This window comes from Capronia epimyces (assembly GCF_000585565.1).
Source record: "Capronia epimyces CBS 606.96 chromosome Unknown aczIQ-supercont1.3, whole genome shotgun sequence".
NCBI lineage: Eukaryota > Fungi > Ascomycota > Eurotiomycetes > Chaetothyriales > Herpotrichiellaceae > Capronia > Capronia epimyces.
This window is the reverse complement of record NW_006912906.1, coordinates 1,848,790-1,865,994: the sequence shown is the minus strand read 5'-3', so window position 1 is coordinate 1,865,994 and position 17,205 is coordinate 1,848,790. Positions and strand designations below refer to the sequence as shown.

General features: G+C 53.9%; 7 protein-coding genes across 7 annotated transcripts; 4 read left to right on the top strand and 3 right to left on the bottom strand.

Moving 5' to 3' along the window:
- Nucleotides 1-628: 628 nt before the first annotated feature.
- A1O3_03945 (uncharacterized protein) lies at nucleotides 629-2,527 on the top strand (the record flags this gene model as incomplete). Its single annotated transcript, XM_007734077.1, has 4 exons — nucleotides 629-860; nucleotides 916-979; nucleotides 1,057-2,322; nucleotides 2,392-2,527. The coding sequence occupies 4 exons, from the start codon at nucleotides 629-631 to the stop codon at nucleotides 2,525-2,527; spliced, it is 1,698 nt and encodes a 565-aa protein (XP_007732267.1).
- Nucleotides 2,528-3,398: 871 nt separating this feature from the next.
- Nucleotides 3,399-4,720, top strand: A1O3_03944 (uncharacterized protein; the record flags this gene model as incomplete). The annotated part of the gene is made up of 2 exons (XM_007734076.1): nucleotides 3,399-3,984; nucleotides 4,032-4,720. 2 exons carry the CDS (start codon nucleotides 3,399-3,401, stop codon nucleotides 4,718-4,720), a joined length of 1,275 nt encoding a protein of 424 aa, XP_007732266.1.
- Nucleotides 4,721-5,074: 354 nt separating this feature from the next.
- On the top strand, nucleotides 5,075-6,805 carry A1O3_03943 (D-xylulose kinase A; the record flags this gene model as incomplete). Its single annotated transcript, XM_007734075.1, has 1 exon — nucleotides 5,075-6,805. One exon carries the CDS (start codon nucleotides 5,075-5,077, stop codon nucleotides 6,803-6,805), a length of 1,731 nt encoding a protein of 576 aa, XP_007732265.1.
- An 844-nt stretch (nucleotides 6,806-7,649) lies between these two features.
- Nucleotides 7,650-8,282, bottom strand: A1O3_03942 (uncharacterized protein; the record flags this gene model as incomplete). The annotated part of the gene is made up of 2 exons (XM_007734074.1): nucleotides 7,650-7,801; nucleotides 7,931-8,282. The coding sequence occupies 2 exons, from the start codon at nucleotides 8,280-8,282 to the stop codon at nucleotides 7,650-7,652; spliced, it is 504 nt and encodes a 167-aa protein (XP_007732264.1).
- A 2,413-nt stretch (nucleotides 8,283-10,695) lies between these two features.
- Nucleotides 10,696-14,040, bottom strand: A1O3_03941 (uncharacterized protein; the record flags this gene model as incomplete). Its single annotated transcript, XM_007734073.1, has 2 exons — nucleotides 10,696-11,491; nucleotides 11,693-14,040. 2 exons carry the CDS (start codon nucleotides 14,038-14,040, stop codon nucleotides 10,696-10,698), a joined length of 3,144 nt encoding a protein of 1,047 aa, XP_007732263.1.
- Nucleotides 14,041-14,829: 789 nt separating this feature from the next.
- On the top strand, nucleotides 14,830-15,437 carry A1O3_03940 (uncharacterized protein; the record flags this gene model as incomplete). The annotated part of the gene is made up of 3 exons (XM_007734072.1): nucleotides 14,830-14,930; nucleotides 15,001-15,219; nucleotides 15,281-15,437. 3 exons carry the CDS (start codon nucleotides 14,830-14,832, stop codon nucleotides 15,435-15,437), a joined length of 477 nt encoding a protein of 158 aa, XP_007732262.1.
- A 242-nt stretch (nucleotides 15,438-15,679) lies between these two features.
- A1O3_03939 (uncharacterized protein) lies at nucleotides 15,680-16,717 on the bottom strand (the record flags this gene model as incomplete). The annotated part of the gene is made up of 1 exon (XM_007734071.1): nucleotides 15,680-16,717. One exon carries the CDS (start codon nucleotides 16,715-16,717, stop codon nucleotides 15,680-15,682), a length of 1,038 nt encoding a protein of 345 aa, XP_007732261.1.
- Nucleotides 16,718-17,205: the final 488 nt, after the last annotated feature.

Here is a 17,205-nt window from a genome sequence, read left to right as displayed (position 1 = left end):
CTTTTCCTGGGAACAAAAAGGAGTCACAGTCATCTTCCCGCTCTGTGGGCGGCACCACTGATCGATTGTATTAGTCTGTCCGACAAGCTTTCGTTTCTTTCCGTGTGCCTACCGAGGGCTTGGTATAGGCGGTTCCGACTTGACATACGTCGCGTGGGATCTTTTCCCAATTGTATTCCTGCAACGGCGGGGAAATCCCTCTCTTTCTCCCCCTTTACACAGGCGGATCCGCATCCGGGCACAGATCAGCATCGGCTCCCCGGCCCAGGTCCGATCGTCCTCCAGCATGATAATCACATTTTCCATTGAGATAGCCCCAGCTGTCCCCAGACTCGGTTATTGGGTAGTCTGGAGAGGGAAACATGGGGGCGGGGGAGTTGTCCTTCCCAGCTTGCGGAACCGGATCCGGATCCGCACCGTTAGGCCACTATCAATGGTTTTCCGCATCACCACCTATTTCCATTCTAGGTGAATTTGAGGGGAAAATTGAACAGGGAACAATGAAAGGTACTTAATAGATCAGAACGATGAGAGCCCGGGCCATCAGAACCAACATTCCACCTGCAATTCTATTCCTGACCATCGTCACTTTGGACCAGCACAATCGATCAGTCATCACCCGCCCGGCATGGCCAAAGTTGAACTGACCAATCCGAAACTCAAGACCCAGCTGTCAGAATATGGCCGCCGGAGGCGTACAGACGGCCCATATGCCGACAACCTCGAGGTAGACGCCTTGGTTGTCGGAGGGGGGTTTGCCGGCGTGTTTATGTTCTACTCTCTCCGCAAAGAGGGACTGAAAACTGTCATTTATGAGGCCGGCACTGACCTAGGCGGCACTTGGCGTTGGAATTGCTACCGTTGGTGCAGCTATTCTGTCTTCCTTGACCACTTCTGGCTGACCAAAACAAATAGCGGGGGCTATGGTGGATTCCGAGGTTCCTGAATACCAGTTGAATATCCCGGAAGTCATCAAAGCGTATGTTGCCGGTCCTGCATCCTGCCCGTCCCCCGATATACAAGAAGAAAGAAGCTGACTGGGCGCGATTGTATCAGGCACAACTGGCCCAATAACTACCCGAACTACCACGATCTGCGGGACTACTTTGACACCTGCGACCGAGTCCTCGACATCAAGAGCAATACCGCCTTTGAGAGTGTCGTCGTCGACGGCCACTTCAACACTGACGAAGGGCGTTGGTACGTCAAAACGGCCGACGGCCGGACCGCCAAAGCCAAGTATTTGGTCATCTGTGCCGGCTTCGCGGCGAAGCGGTACGTGCCCGACTGGCCCGGGATCGACAAGTTCAAGGGCGTGATCCACCATTCGTCCTTCTGGCCCGACGAGGAGATCCCGGTCGAGGGCAAGAAATGCGGCATCATTGGAACGGGCGCCACGGGGGTCCAGATCACGCAGGCCTGGGGCCCCAAGGCCGGGCACCTGAAGGTCTTCCAACGCACCCCGAACCTGACGGTGCCCATGCGTCAGCGCGACCTAACCGTCGAGGAGCAGGAGGCGGCTAAGAAGTGGTACCCGGAGCTCCTGGCCCTGCGCGAGCACTGCTTCGGCGGGTTCCTGTACACGTTCTCGGAGCGGAACACGTTCGACGACACGCCCGAGGAGCGCGAAAAGTTCTACGAGAAGCTCTGGCAGGACGGCGGCTTCCGCTACTGGTTGGGCAACTACAAGGACTACCTCACCGACCCAAAGGCCAACCAGGAGGCGTACAACTTCTGGGTGAAGAAACAACGAGCCCGCCTCAACGACCCCAAGAAGCAGGAAATCCTGGTGCCGGAGAAGATGCCACATTACTGGGGCATCAAACGTCCGTGCCTCGAGTATTCGTACCTGGAACAGTTCAACAGGCCCAACGTCGAGGTCGTCGATATCAAGAACAACGCCATCGTCGGATTCGACGAGACCGGCATCAACCTGGAAGACGGCACTCACCACGACTTGGATGTCATCGTCATCGCCACGGGGTTCGACGTGGTCACGGGAGGGATGACTGCGATGGGCCTGCACGCCGTCAACGGCGAGAGCCTGGACGACCAGTGGAAGAAGGCCGCCTACACCTACTTGGGCACCACGGTGGCGGGCTACCCGAACATGTTCCACCTGTACGGGCCTCACGGGCCGACTTTGCTCTCCAACGGGCCCACCACCATCGAGGTCCAGGGTCGATGGATCACCGACGTGATCCGGAATTGCGAGCGCAACGGCGTCAAGTACATCAACCCGACAGAAGAGGCCAGCAAGGCCTGGAAGAAGAGGATTAACGAGCTGAGCGACGCCACCCTATTCCCTACCACCAAGAGCACGTAAGTTGTTGCGCATTTCCCCCCTTCCCTTTGGCAATCTTTCATCAGATCACTGACTAGGTTTCTCAGATACATGGGTGGAAGCAAGCCTGACAAGGCTTTCGAGCAGACGAATTATGCCGGTGGGTTGCACAACTATGGCGAGGAGATTAGAAAGGTCCTGCCTGCGCTCGATGGCTTCAATGTTGTCAAAGCCGCTGCTTGAAGCAGGCCAGTGTGATCAAGCATGATTCATGGAGAACACGAGAGAGAATATGTAAAAGTGTCCAGTGTCATGGGTCATTGGGCAGAGGTGGATCAGGTCCCCCAGCAATTGGCACTCCGTCTATATCTCAGGTAGGCTCAGGAGGCTTAGGAGGCATCAGATTTGATCACAAGGATTGACCACTCCGTAGTAGTCAAAGTATCTCGTCACAAAGGCCTTCCACCCTAAGGCCTCCCTACTATAGGTCTATAGTGGTCAAATAAGCATGGCCTGGCCAACACTAATGCTGAAACAAGCGAAGTCTCTAAGACAGTCCTAATTATCTATATTCCAGATGATAGCGTAAATGTTGGTGGAAAAAGCTTGGACAACCATTTGCTCTCTCTCGAAGATTGGGATGAAGGCGTGGGTGCGGAAAATTAGACAGCCTTAGGGCCCTGGGAAAAAGAGGCTCCTTAGGCTTAGGCCCCAGTTGCCTGTTTTCGGCCGAGGGTGCAGGTTGCAACTCCTGGCGTAGAAGACTTTCTTCGAGCACACGAGCACACGAGTACTCCGTACACGAGCACACGAGCACAGTTACCTGGCCAGGAGCGGCATGGGGTGAGAGCTTACACAGGAACCGAGAGCCGTCGTCGACTTACGAATCCGCCTACGCGTCGGTTGCCACCTGCAGATGTCGTTGACGCACTCCTTCCGCGCTGAAACGCGACGCATGGCCCCTTGGCTGCGACCAGGATTCCGGACGATACGAGTCAGACTGGCAAGCCACCTGTGCTTAAATAGATCCCGTCACGCGAGTTTACGGCCCTCCAAACCACTTCTGCCTCGACCTACCCGCCTCCTTGTCTTTACTTGCCCGTCGCTGTCGCCAATGTCGGTGACCCAAACGCAAACGCAGTCAAGGAGCCATGCCGGCCACTCTCATGGCCATGGACACAGTCACGACTCGGCCTATCTGGTCTCGAAGAACAAGAAAGATCCGGGGGTGCGAATAACAAGGATTGGGCTCTGCGTCAATGTCGCCATGGCCCTTGGGAAGGGTGTCGGGGGATACATTTTCAACTCTCAAGCCCTCATCGCCGACGGATTTCATGCCTTGACTGATCTGGTTTCCGACTTCATGACCCTGGCGACCATCTCCTGGTCGCTGAAGCCAGCGACGGCCAGGTTTCCCAGTGGTTACGGCAAGATTGAGAGCTTGGGAGCTCTGGGAGTAAGTAGTCTGTTGCTATTTGGTGGCATAGGCATGGGTTTCAATAGCTTGGACGCTCTGTACACGCAGCTCTTCCTCGACGCCGCCACAATTACTGCTCACGCGCACGAGCACGGAGAGCATTCACACCGGCTGTTCTCGTTCCTCGGTCACAGCCATAGTCATGGAGCGGCAGTGCCAGACATCAACGCTGCATGGCTTGCTGGAGGCTCAATCGTGGTCAAGGAGTGGTTGTACCAAGCAAGTAAGTTGGCTCTATACCGCTGCGTGTCCACCACTCACACATGACAGCCATGAAAGTTGCCCGAGAACGCAAATCTTCCGTCCTCGCCTCCAATGCCATCCACCACCGTGTCGATTCCCTGACCAGCATCGTCGCCCTTGCTACCATCGGCGGAGCACATCTGTTCACGGATGCTTCATGGTTGGATCCTGTTGGCGGGCTGATTATATCGGCGATGGTTATAAGAGCTGGATGGGGCAATACCAAAGCTTCTCTACTGGAGCTTGCAGACGTCACTGTGGACGACGAAATCAAAGATTCTGTTCGCAGAGCCGCTTCACAAGCTTTGAAGGGAGATCTTGACAAAGGCATACCCGCCGTCGAATTCGGTGATCAAACACAAATTAGAGACATCCAAGGTGTCAAATCCGGGCAAAACTACTTGATGGAGATCGAACTGGCCGTGCCCAAAGACCTACCACTAGAGCGCTTGGGAGTCATCGAACACGCAGTGCGAGAGAGGGCTGGAGCCAAAGTACGCGGTGTCCGTCGTGTTCGCATCAAGTTTATCTCGGCGGACGATACCCAGACGACACTTGCTGGCGACTTTATCGACCCGGATGTCAGTGTCAGGAGTAGCCCAGAGCCCGAAGATGAAGTCAGTCATAATCACGACCACGGCCATGGCCACGACCACGCTCATGGTCAGCCAAATGGCCATGTGCACACGACCATGAAAAGCAAAAAAGATTCTTGACACACTGGGCCTCTTCCTATTTTCATCCGTCGCCGCGTTGTTCCCCGGCCCTCTCAGGGCTCCACTGCCCAAGAACGACCGTGGCGGCGGCATTTCAGGCTGATATCATACGCCAAGACAGGTGGTGTGTGTCCACCGGAGCATTGCCTATCATTGTCTCATCGCGGCCCTCTCTCTGTATATCACCACCACGCTCACCACCTTTCCGACGTATAAACCGCCACACGTCACTGCGCATGGCCTAGCCTTCTCCACTGTATTTCATCACGCGGGAAACATCTGTTGAGAAACCCAGGCTGGACTGTCGGCTTCACATTCTCTACCGACCACCTTCATTGCAGCTCGCTTGCAACAATGGCATCCTCCGGCCCTCTCTATTTGGGGTTTGATTTGTCCACCCAGCAGTTAAAGGGGTTGGTTGTCGACTCCAGCCTGAAAAAGGTGCACGATGCCAAGTTTGACTTCGATGCCGACGCTCGAGGATTTAAGATAAACAAAGGGGTCATGGTCAATGAAGCTGAACGTGAAGTCTTCGCACCTGTGGCCATGTGGCTACAGGCCATCGACGTTCTCCTTACCAGATTGAGAGACGACGGTCTCGACTTCAAACGAGTAAAGGCCATCAGTGGCTCGGGGATGCAGCATGGAAGTGTCTTCTGGAACGCTGATGCCGAGCATTTATTGGCGCAACTCAACCCTAATAAGACATTAGAATCTCAACTCGACGCTGCATTTGCCCACCCCTACAGTCCCAACTGGCAGGATGCAAGCACTCAGAAGGAATGCGACGAGTTCGACTCGATACTCAGCAACGAACACCAGCTGGCGTATGTCACGGGAAGTAAAGCACACCACCGCTTTACAGGTCCGCAAATATTGCGGTTTCAGCGCAAATACCCGGACAAGTACATTAAGACCAAGAGAATAACCCTCGTCTCATCTTGGATTGCGACCGTCTTTTTGGGCAAGTTTGCGCCGTTTGATATCTCAGACGTGTGTGGTATGAACCTTTGGGACATCAAAGCCGGAACGTGGCACGAGAAGCTCCTCGAGCTAGCCGCAGGTCCATCAGGCGTGGAAGCTTTGAAACAGAAGCTCGGCGATGTACCTGAAGACGGGGGTGCCCATCTAGGAACAATCTCAGACTACTTCGTGCGGCGCCATGGATTCAGCGACGACTGCACGATCATCACTTCCACAGGCGACAACCCGTCCACCATTCTTGCCCTGCCACTCCGTCACAACGACGCCATGGTCTCCCTGGGAACTTCTACAACATTCTTAATGTCGACGTCTGAATACAAACCGGATCCATCGACGCATTTCTTCAATTCCCCCACCACACCCGGCCTGTACATGTTCATGCTGTGCTACAAGAACGGCGGTCTGGCGCGAGAGAGGGTGCGGGACGCGATCAACTCCAAGTCCGATGTAATGGACAGAACCTCGTGGGCCGAGTTCGACAAACATTTGCTCTCCACGTCGCCGCTTGCACAGGACGACCCCTCTAAACCGATGCAGCTGGGTCTGTATTTCCCTCGCCCCGAGATCATTCCCGACCTCCCTACAGGGGAGTGGCATTTCGCCTATGATCCGAAATCTGACACCCTCACGCGGGCATCCTCGGTGCCCCAGAGCCCTGAGCAGGACGCGCGAGTCATCGTGGAGTCGCAATTTCTGTCGCTTCGCCTACGCTCGCAGCACCTCGTTTCTTCGCCTGCCAAGGGTCTCCCGCCGCAGCCGCGCAGAGTCTACCTCGTCGGCGGCGGTAGCCGGAACAAGGCAATCGCCACGGTGGCCGGGCAAGTCCTCGGTGGGTCCGAGGGAGTCTTCAAGCTTGACGTGGGTGAAAATGCCTGTGCTCTCGGTGCTGCGTACAAGGCTGTGTGGGCAATGGAACGTGAAGCCGGCGAGACATTTGAGGAGTTGATTGGCAAGCGGTGGCGCGAGGATGAGTTTGTCGAGAGGATCGCCGACGGCTACAACAAGGAGGTTTGGGACAAGTATGGCCAGGCAATAAGAGGGTTTGAGCAAATGGAGCTGACGCTCCTCGGGGAAGAAGAGGCCAAGAGAAAGGGGCAATAAAGACTTGATTAGAAAGTGCGTTCCTGTGCCGAAGAGAATGGAGGGTATACACCCCCTAGGGAAAATAGCACCAAAAATAGAGAGCCAATGTTAAAATATCGGACTAGACTCGACTGGGTACTTGTATCTAACTATGCCAGATAATGGGAATGGGGGGGTGATGCTCCTGATATCAAGATCAAGGGTGTGGACAATCGGATCTCTAGGACTATCATGGGTTTACTGGTAATAAGTATGTTTTTTTCTTCGACTAGCATCCATGTATCCGTACATAGCCATTCATTGTCACCCACTCCATCGGGCTTGGTAGCTTCATACACCATCTAATTGGGGGAAACCTCCATTGGGCTTGGTAGCTTCATAGACATAGACCATTCAATTGTCAATTGGGGAAGACGAGACGTGCTTCGCAGCGTCCTCGCCTCGGTGCCTTTGGGAAGTCACTATCCAGGGATGATCGAGCTGTCACTGATCCTTGCAGACTCGACGCCAAGGCGTCAAGCATACATACGATACATAGTACATCAGGCAGAGTGCCGATGAGGGCTTTTATGCATCGTTGCTTGTCTCGTCTGTCGACATCGACATCTCGTCCATGAAGAATCCCACCAAGCCGGGCCTGATCTCGAACCGTCTCCATCTCGTACATGAAGAATCCCACTGGCCTGATCTCGAACCGCCTCCATCGCCAGATCAACATGCAACTCGATGAGTTCACAGTCCTGATCTCGAACCATCTCCATCTCCAGATCAACATGTAACTCGATCAGTTCAGTCCTCGGCGGAGACCCAAGTCGGCTCTTCCCCCACCCCTTTGGAGTGGTTTATTTTCCCTCTTCAAGCATCACTTGAACAAGCGGCCGACCATGTTACTCGCAAGACCGCGGGCGAGTCCACCGCCGAGGAAGGCAGAACCGGCATAACTCGAGGCCTGGCTAAATTTGTCACAGCGTGAAAAGGCGACGGTGTTGGTAATGGTGAGAACCAAAGCGATCACTAGGGCCGGCAAAAACAAAGATCAGTCTCGACTCTCGAACTTTCAGCGCAGCATATAAAGCATGCGAGGCCGTCCCGGGACGGAAAACACCCGTGACCACTGTAGTGGGAAATATACAAGAAACGTACCGATAGTAACCAGCCAGATCAGATTCTGCAGTCTCACAATGGCGAAAATGGCCAACGCCACCCACAGCGCAGGGACAGTATACATGCTCAGCCAGAAGAAGCGCTTGTCCGTCTTGTTATCGACGCGGCTGCCGTCGGTCGCCGACTCGAAGACCCAGTGGCTGTTGCCGGTGGCGGTGTTGACCTCGTTCCACCACCGCAGGCCGACGAGCCGGCGCCCGGCGATGTTCTTCAGGTAGTAGAAGTCGAGGGACAGCAGGAGCAGCGTCAGGATGAAGACGAGGACGAAGTTGCGGATGAAGAGGACGCCGAAGAGGTACATGAGGAGGCTGCCTGCCACGGTCAAATCCATGTGATGAGTTAGTACAGGAGGCTTTCATCTGAATTGCACGGGATGGGACGGAAAGTATCTTGTAGACCATGCTCGCTAGAAACCAACACCCACGAACGCGTTATAGGTGATGCTTCTGCTTCTGCTTCTGATCCTGGGGCAGGCCTACCTATTCGGAAGCCGAGATACGTCAGGAGAGTGATGGGATGGGCGCTGAGGCGCCAATTGAGCGTGCCCGGCTCGTCTGCCATGGTCGATGCGAATCCTAAGAGCAGCGACGGGTTGGTAGAAGGTTGGTCGACGACACCATGTAAGACCGGGGAGAAGAACACGGAGGACCTGGTGGACAAGAAGTGAGGGTTAATGGTAATGTTAACGCCAATGCCGCTGGGCAACGCGCTGCGCCTCGAGTGGCTGCACTCCAACTCGGCGACCATTTGACAGACTGAACAGACTGGCCTAAGTGGTAGGCGGCTACCGCAGAGCAAGACGCCCATGAGCCGCTATTTCAAACTCCCATTTCAGCTGTATCCATACGCATACTCCGTACGGATACTGTGCAGTATGTAGGTATATACCTAGGCACCTAACAGGTACCACATACAAAGGGTATTAGTTCAAACCGCTCTCTCAACTTGCTCATTATCGAACCGCCACTGAAACTCAGTCATCCCCCTGTCGACAAACACCTCTCTTACAACCCTCGCAGAATTCTCGCTTGTGCGGCCGGCCTTTTTTGGCGTCGTAATGTGGCGGCGCGACTCGAACGCCCGCCCACTTCTGGATTCTGTATGCGACGCGTTCAACATAAGATTTCTCGTCCAAAAGCAGAGTGCCTAGCTCGTTGCAGGCCTTGCAACGCTGATTGAACACCACAGCATTGTACCCGTTTCCCGCATAACCCCTTATCAGTATAGCCACCATCTTGCTGCTCCAGCCCTTTATATCACAGGCGGTATTCGTGCACCTGAACCTGCCCATGACGTGGCTCGCGTGTTTCCTGTCGGCGTTGCGGTTGCTGGCGCTTTTTTGAACCCATGCACACGTCATGGAGTGTGGCACGGCGCTGATAATGTCCTTATGGTGTGCCGGGAACATGAAACATGTCCTGGTCTCTCCTTCGGGTTTGGGGAGGTTGGACTTTTTCTTCGCCATTTTCTATACTGAATACTGCAGCGACCGGTGTCTGGACTGAATCCAGTGAGAATTGACAGGATCACAGATTGAGAAGATCCAGCGCAGCAGCGTGGGTTGGTGCCGGAGCGTATGGTCTCGACAGAGCATGTGGGAGCATAAGAACAGAAGGATACTTTCGTGAGCTTCAGGTCGGGAAGCTGTCACAAGAGAAGATGGCATCCTGCATCTCGAGGCCTAGCTGATCTTATGGTGGATGGCTACCTGGGGATTTCACTGGCCAATTCACTGACAAGGCACGCTTCTCAAGAAGTCGACATGCACTCTGCGCTGCACGTATGACTGGCACTGCCGATTGCCTCCCATCGCGTTTGCTGGACTTGTGCACTATCTGACTTGCCGGGCGACATACAAGCCGGATCCTCCCTGTTCAAGTTCATGCTTTTGCTGCGTGTACTTTAACCATTTCGAGACCTTACCTCCTTGATCTGCCACCGCGGGCTTGCCGCCATGAGAACCGAACAGCATTTCCTTTGAGGACCTTCATATTCAGTGCTGCCATCCATGATGGCCGAACCAACGTGGCGCGGTTTGATTCGCGCTGCGCCATGCAGGGTGGTGTGTCCAAAGATATTAGACTGCATTTAACAGCCAGGGTGTTCTGCTACCTCAGGACCCCCATCAGTAAGGCCGCCGTTTGTCCGGGGTTTCTTCAAAGGCATAGGAGCAAGGCAGACTGGTTTCTAGTTCTTGCCCCCATGACAATTACCAGACTCGAATTGTGGTGTCTGATATATATGGCAGGGTATCGTACACCAGCTCTTCGACAAAGCTACCATAATGATCCCTCGATGTCTTTTCGGAGCCGACTCTCCTTGATCAGATGGCTTTAATGATAGCATGGGGTTCCGTTGTCAGACCTTTTGCTATTAACAAGATGTCAGTCGGACTTTGACTGATTTAAAAGAGGAGGAAGGACGACGAATACGTCAAGATCACGATCTTTGGCGCAGCTGGGATCTCCGTCAGGACGTCATTTGAATATCTTTCACATCATCGATCCTCTTTGTTGTCCAGCATAAGAGCTGAGCCTGTGTTGAGGAAGTCTCTCGACAAAAGTGGAGATAGCTATGGCAAATGTGAACTAAGGCAAGGGCAATATATTGAATATGAACTGGTGGCCCAAGGGGTCGTGGTGGTAGATGCAATGATGGACGGATGACAGTAGATCCGCCCTCCTGCTACCTCTCCCGTGCAGCTGCCGTGTATCCTCCCGTACACCACTGTTGTGTTTCCCCCCTCAGTTATCCTTCTGCTCCCCTGACAGCTCCTGTCGCCTTGCCTGCACCAGTGGAGAGTCCCGATGTAGCGCCGTGCCCTGCAGGTAGATGCAACATGCCATGGTCGGAGTTTGCTGAGGGCTAGTTTCGTCCCGAACCTCCATTCCAGCGGTGCCACGAATCGCAAGCTCTCTCACAATGTGCGGTCGCACCCACAGCATAGCATCAGAAGGGCTGGATGTGGCCTCCCAAGTCTCCGGCGTCGAAGGCATGCTCGAGTGGATGAGATCCCATTCGAGACGCGCTCGGCGCCACGTCTCCACCGCTACTTTGGCCACGACACGGATCGCTTGGAGCAGCGCTGGACGGGTCTCGCTTAGAGTCAACGTCTCGATCCTGTCCATGATCTCCATGCTGAGCCTCGTCGCCGCAATCCGAGTAGCTTTGCGCCCGGCAGCGCTGGCGTAGATGGCTCGCATTGTTATACTTCGCCACATCGCCTCTCGACGCAAGCTCTTCGCCCGTATCATTGATGCTAATGCCCAAAACTCCTTTTCCACGTTGTCCTCGTCGTCCGCCCCATGCGCCGATATAAACACAAAGGGCTCAAAGACGCGCCGCTGTATGATGCTCCAGATCTGGCTTTGTATCACCAAGCTTCGAAGCACCGTGGCCGCCGCTGTAACCCCTGATATGTCAGGGACACCAAGCTTCTGATATACTTGTTGATGATGCGCAAGATTGTTGGGATTGGGTTGGAAGAATTGTGTCGCGATTTCTTCTATCAAGGACCCCAGTTGGTTAAAAGCGCTGACACTAGATGCAACCGTCAGTCAGGTAAGGTCCACAAGCCCTTGGGGATTGCCCAAAAGACGCCAGACTCCTGCTACTCTACAGCAAGATCTTGAACCTTCTGTGGGGGGCGCCGACCGGACTCCAGTGGCGTGTGCTGCAGGTTTGTCGCGGAAAACAAACACCCATATTGTCTTTTGTTGGAAAAGACCAGAGTCAACTCACAAGAACTGGTCGCTTTTGCCTGTGTTTTTGCTCGAAACCAGTTGCCCAAAGCCCTGCAAAAGTTTGTCCATCCTTTCGCTTTCTCGATGCCATTCCGCCTGCTTATCTTTTAGACTGCGCATTGATTCGGCCAACTCGGCGTGATGCTTCCGGGTCATCTCGTGCTGGCTTGCCAATGCGCTATGTGCTTTTTGTGAGTTTGAGAGTTCCGTCTTCAACCCGTCAAGCGCCTCTCGCTCTTTGGCGAGCTCGGTGAGTGCGGTGTTCACTTCATCCTGTAATTGAGCCTCGCGACGGCTATGCTCAGCCTCGACCTCGGCTAGTCGGGTTTCAGATGCCTTTTCGATTCTTTCGACCTCCTTCTCGTGAGTATCACGCAACAGACGCACTTCTTCTTCGTGCTTTGTTTTCAATTCGGATAGTTCTTGTGACGACTTCTCAATCTCCTGCAGGTGCTGCTCTGCGATTTCTTGCGCTGCTTTGGTTCTGGCTTGCAATTCATCCTGATGGAGTCGCAACGCATCAGCGAGCTCGGTAGCTTTATTCGCCAACAACAGCTCTTGTTCTGAGATAATGGCTCGAGCGGAATCCAGGTCTTTCTTCTGCTCAGCATGTTTCGTGATTATGCCTGCAAGATCGAGTTGAACTTTAGATAGACCGGCCTTGTGCTCAGCAAATGCCTTGGCATGTTCGTGCTCTTTCTCGGTCAATTGTTCCTCATAGGCGGCTTTCAACTCTGCCAGTGTACGGTTCTGCAGAGCCTGTTCCTCAGCTGCCTGCTTCTTGAGGCCGTCCACCGCCTCTTCGAGGGCCTGCTTTTCCGTTACAAGCTGTTCAATTAGCGCTTTGTCCCTCCCCGCCTCTTCTTTCAGGCACTCATACTCCTGACGCACATCTGCTAGCTGTTCTTGGACTGATGAGAGCTCGTTACAGGTGGCTTCCAGAAGCGCCACCTTCTCATCGCGCTCGGCGACCACGCCTTTCAGGTTGACATTTTCCCTCGCTTGGTCCCCAATGATCCTTTCATATTCTTCCCTTGTTGCGCTCAGCTCGATACGTAGTCTGGTGACCTCTTCCTCGTGTTGGTTCTCTGCTTGTTTGACCAGGTGATCTTTCTCGGTCAAAAGGCCTTGGGTTTCGCGGTAATAATGCAGGAGGCGATCTATGTCTGGAAGAACACTGGAAACCTTTTCTAGAAGCTTTGTACGCTCGTCCTCAGCTCCTGCAGAACCCGACCTTGGGACTCCTTCGCCAGAAACAAGGGGCATGTTTGGAGGCGTGAAGTTGGAAGGGTACATTCCAGGATGAAAAGGCGGACTGCCCATGAAGGAGAGGGGGTAATATAAGAGGTGTTGAGGGGGAGGACTGCCGGCATGTTGGAGCATAGGCGACTGCGTTGGCGATGTTACTGGGGAGCGTGTCCTGTGCAGTGAATCATGGGGGTCTGTCGCTTCAGTTCTTAGAGAGGGACTCGTCATTATGGGTACGGACACCTCGCCCTCGCCTGATTCGGGTAGTTGCTGAACAAGCGAAGGCTGGAGAAAAGTGACCGTGGATTTGGGATGTGGGGCAAGCAGCGGATTTCCAGAAGAGGCTGCCGATCCGGTGGCATTGTAGACGGAAGACGGGTCTTGAAGAGAGGATTTAGATGTCCGGGGAGATGGGTGGGCAACGTCCTCGCCAACCTTCTCTTCGGTTACTGTGGCTGAAGGTGCAGCGACGGTAGCAGGAAGCGGAGGGGAAGTTGTCAACTGCGGTGGCACGGATGATGCCGGGTGAACAAGGTTTTCGTCGGCTTCTTCAGCAACAGTTGGTTGCATGGACGCCAGTAATCTTAATGCTGGTGTCTCGCTGGACGATGGTGTTTGCGCTGGCCCCTTTGTCTGCGACTCCATGGGCTTCGCCTCAGGTGCCCCGACCGTTGCGGTTTGTGTGACCAGATTTTCGCCCGCCATGGGTTTATTGGGCTGGCTGTGTTCGTCATCCCAGGACTGCACGACTTGTGGTTTCATCTTGACGGCAGATCCGGGCGTCCGTGTCCTCTCCTCCTCATACCTGGATCTGACGTTCCTGACCGAATCGACAGAGCCAGTCGACTGTCTCGAGGAAGTCATAAACTGGTCAGACGGCCTGGAGTCAAATGTTCTCTGTCGGTAGTTGTGAATGGCCGGTGAACTAGGCCGGCTGTTTCTTGGAACAGCAACCTCGTCGAGAGTCCGGGACAACGTCTTGGATAACCTCAATGAAGCGGAGCTGGAGGCTCTACTGCGATTGTTCTCAGAGGCTTCGCCGTGACTCCCACGGCGACTCCTAGGTTTGGCGTTGGTCTGATACGAAGTCGTCGACATGTTTTAGTAATTCGGGTCTAGAAGTCGACAAGACAAGTTGGTCAGGCCGCGTTACAGGATTCGCAGGGTTTATAAGACTTTTCGTACGGCTGGGGGATCAGTGTTAATGGCCGATCACCTTCAGTCAGAATTTCAAGTAGAATGCAATGGATTACTGGTACAGTTGCAAGAGTCAAAGGATAATAGAAACGGCGGAAGAACAGGAGGAACAAGCAAGGTTATGTTTCATATAGGACAGAGGTTTGAATTCAACAGGGGAATAAATGACAGTCATCATGGCTTGAGAAGCCGGTTTGAGGGCAACGTCTGCCCGCTCACCACGGGCTTTGCTGCCCGATCAAGAATAAGCATGATCATCTCCCGCATCTCGCTTGAGAAAAGGCCGCTGCATGAACCATGGCTATCACGCGCCTGTGGTGTGCCGCTGGGCGTGATTGGGTATCAAAGTCTCGTGGCAGGAAGTGATTGGCGTTTTGGTGTTGTGAGAGGTTGAAATCAAAAGCCTGAGAGGCACCCCAGAGGTACAGAGGACAAAGCACCGTGGCGCAGGCAAGTCTGCCGGCCAGTCATGTGACTTTTCATTCTTGACCATCCAGAAGTGGACTAGCTTCCAGTGCTGCCAACGAGGTTGAACTTGACCTCTGGGACGTCAATGCTGGAAGTACCTTGCTGCTGCGCCTGGAAGAACGAACCTCTCTGCAGCCTACACAGCCATGTCGTTTGTGTCAAGAGGGGCGAGAGTCGCAGCTCGTCCCTTGAGGCGGTCGATCCGACTCCAACCACGCAGACATGCAGGACACGAAGCTGGCCACGGCCACGGCCACGGAGACGCTCATCACGGAGAAAGTGCCCTCCATCTGGACTCGGGGCCACGCACTGAATCTTTTGGCGTGAGTCTACGTCGGAATTATTTGCAGGCGGCCTGTACTGACGACGCTACTAGAAAGGATTCTATATCAGCATCGCGGCCGTGCCGTTAGCGATTCTCTGGTACTCATTGGCAAGCTCTCCGGGGGAAACAGCCTGGTCTCGCCTGGTCAAAAAATACGAAGCCGGCAAAGAAGCCGACGCAAGAGCAAACATCATACACATCACGATGATGGAAGAGGCTGCCGCAGATCGACAGCTCTTCTCCGCTAGCCCGCGAGACAATAGCGGTTCACCTTTAAGGATGCCAGAGTACGTGATATCTCCCACTTGACTTCTTTTACTGCGAACCGACACTTACAAACAACGACAGGACACTCAACTTCGGCTCGCCCTGGAATGTGTCCGCCGGTCACGGTACTGCCGACTTGTCGGAACTAGCCAAGTTCTATGAAGAGAGAGATAGAAAGGCGGAAAAAGACAGATTGCAACGGCTAAAGAAAAACAACGGCGCTTCGGTGTATGATTGAGATATTATCTTCACTGCAGACATGGGTGGACCTCTGTACATATGAGTGAAGGTAACAACAATCAAACGCTTGCAGAGCTTACATGGTCATGACGTTCATGTCAGATTATCAACTTTAGACACTGGAGCTCTCTGAGGACTCGATATGCTTCTGGGTTGTCGTTATATTACATTAAAGGCGGCTACTGGCTTCCGCTGCCGGGAGAAATGCTGCGCATACTCACCACAAGTGGGGGTGCAGCTTCAGAGGCTTTGCTTGGGAGCCTGATCTGGCTCGCCAATAAGTGCAAGAAAGGAGCTGTGCACTTCCTCTGTAAGATCACTTGCCTGCAAGCTCCGCTGCCGTCTTTCAAAGGCACGTCGCGAGCATTCTCGTGTGATTGCGCTTCCGCCAAATGCGGCAACCAGTAGCGTCTCTTCTCTACTCATTTTCTCTTCGCCAACGTCCCACAGGCCTTCATGATAGATCTGTCGCCAGGCCAGGAATGTGCCCAAGGACCCTGTCAATGTATCACCCTGACCACCGGACCGTTTCAGTCCCCCTTGGAGATCGCAGATTGTGGTGGCAATGCCCTGGGAAATGTAGTCGACGGCCCCTTTCTGGACGATGCACACGCCGCCCAGGATCTTGGAAAGCTCCTGGCATGCCTTCTCCGGATCGCCTTTGGCTGGATCATACCCCACGGATTTTGCGAGGCGGCCGAACTCGACCACGTTAGGAGTCAGGATGCATTCCTTGTGGCCTTTTATCAGATCCGGGTCCGTTTGAATCAGCCAAAGAGCATCGGCATCCAAGACCATGGGCACAGGAGGGCTGTGTTTCGTTGCGGCCGCAATGACCGCCTTGACTTGCTTCTGGGTGATGATATCCCTGCCCAGGCCAGGCCCGATGACGAGCACATGCAATCGAGGAAGCATGTCCAATATTGGTTTCGCCAGCTCTTCACCAGAGGGGTCCTTGTCTCTCTGCGCTTGAGATACCGAAGCCGTAGATCTTAGAATCGGGGATACCATCAGATTTGGCGAATACGATTTGATGGTCTGGGCAGCGGAGGGTTCGCAGAAGACGTAGGATAGATCGCAGCCCAAGCGTGCAGAGGCCATCGCGGAGAAGTAGGGCGCCCCCGTATAGTCGGCGCTGCCACCGATGACGGCAACTCGTCCCAACTGTCCCTTATGGAATTTCTCTAGCATAGGAGGGACGAGTTTGCGGACTTTGCCTAGCATGGCCCGCGTGGCAGACGACATTTCGATCTCGCTGGGATTCGCTTCGGGACTCATTGAAATTTCGGGTGCTTTTGCGAATATAGGAGGACCTGCGACTTGGCGTGACTGAGGTACTTGAAGGTATTCTAGAGGGTGGCTGCTATTCAACAGCTGGCTGGTTGTGAAGCCATGTTCCCCTCTTGTACCGGCAGGCAGGTATAAAGTCAGTGGTTGAAATGAGTGATGTCACAACAAGAAACTCAGAATCGTCGCGTCACGATAACCGAGAGTTTGCTGACCAGTGAGAGCGACCTCTGGACATCATTACTAGGAACCACCCTCAGAGTACAGTTGTACAATTGTACGCTCGTTGGGCAACTATAAAGCAATAAAAAGCCATTCTATCACCGACACAGTCTTGCGTGAGAGAAGCTGTGCCATCCCAATTACGCGTGATAGGGTACTATTTATACAAGCAGTGGTTCTGAAAGTCGGGACAAACATCCGCCGATCCAAATGGGCCTTCTCCTCGGCTTGTCTCGTCTTTCTGGAGAGTTCCGTGG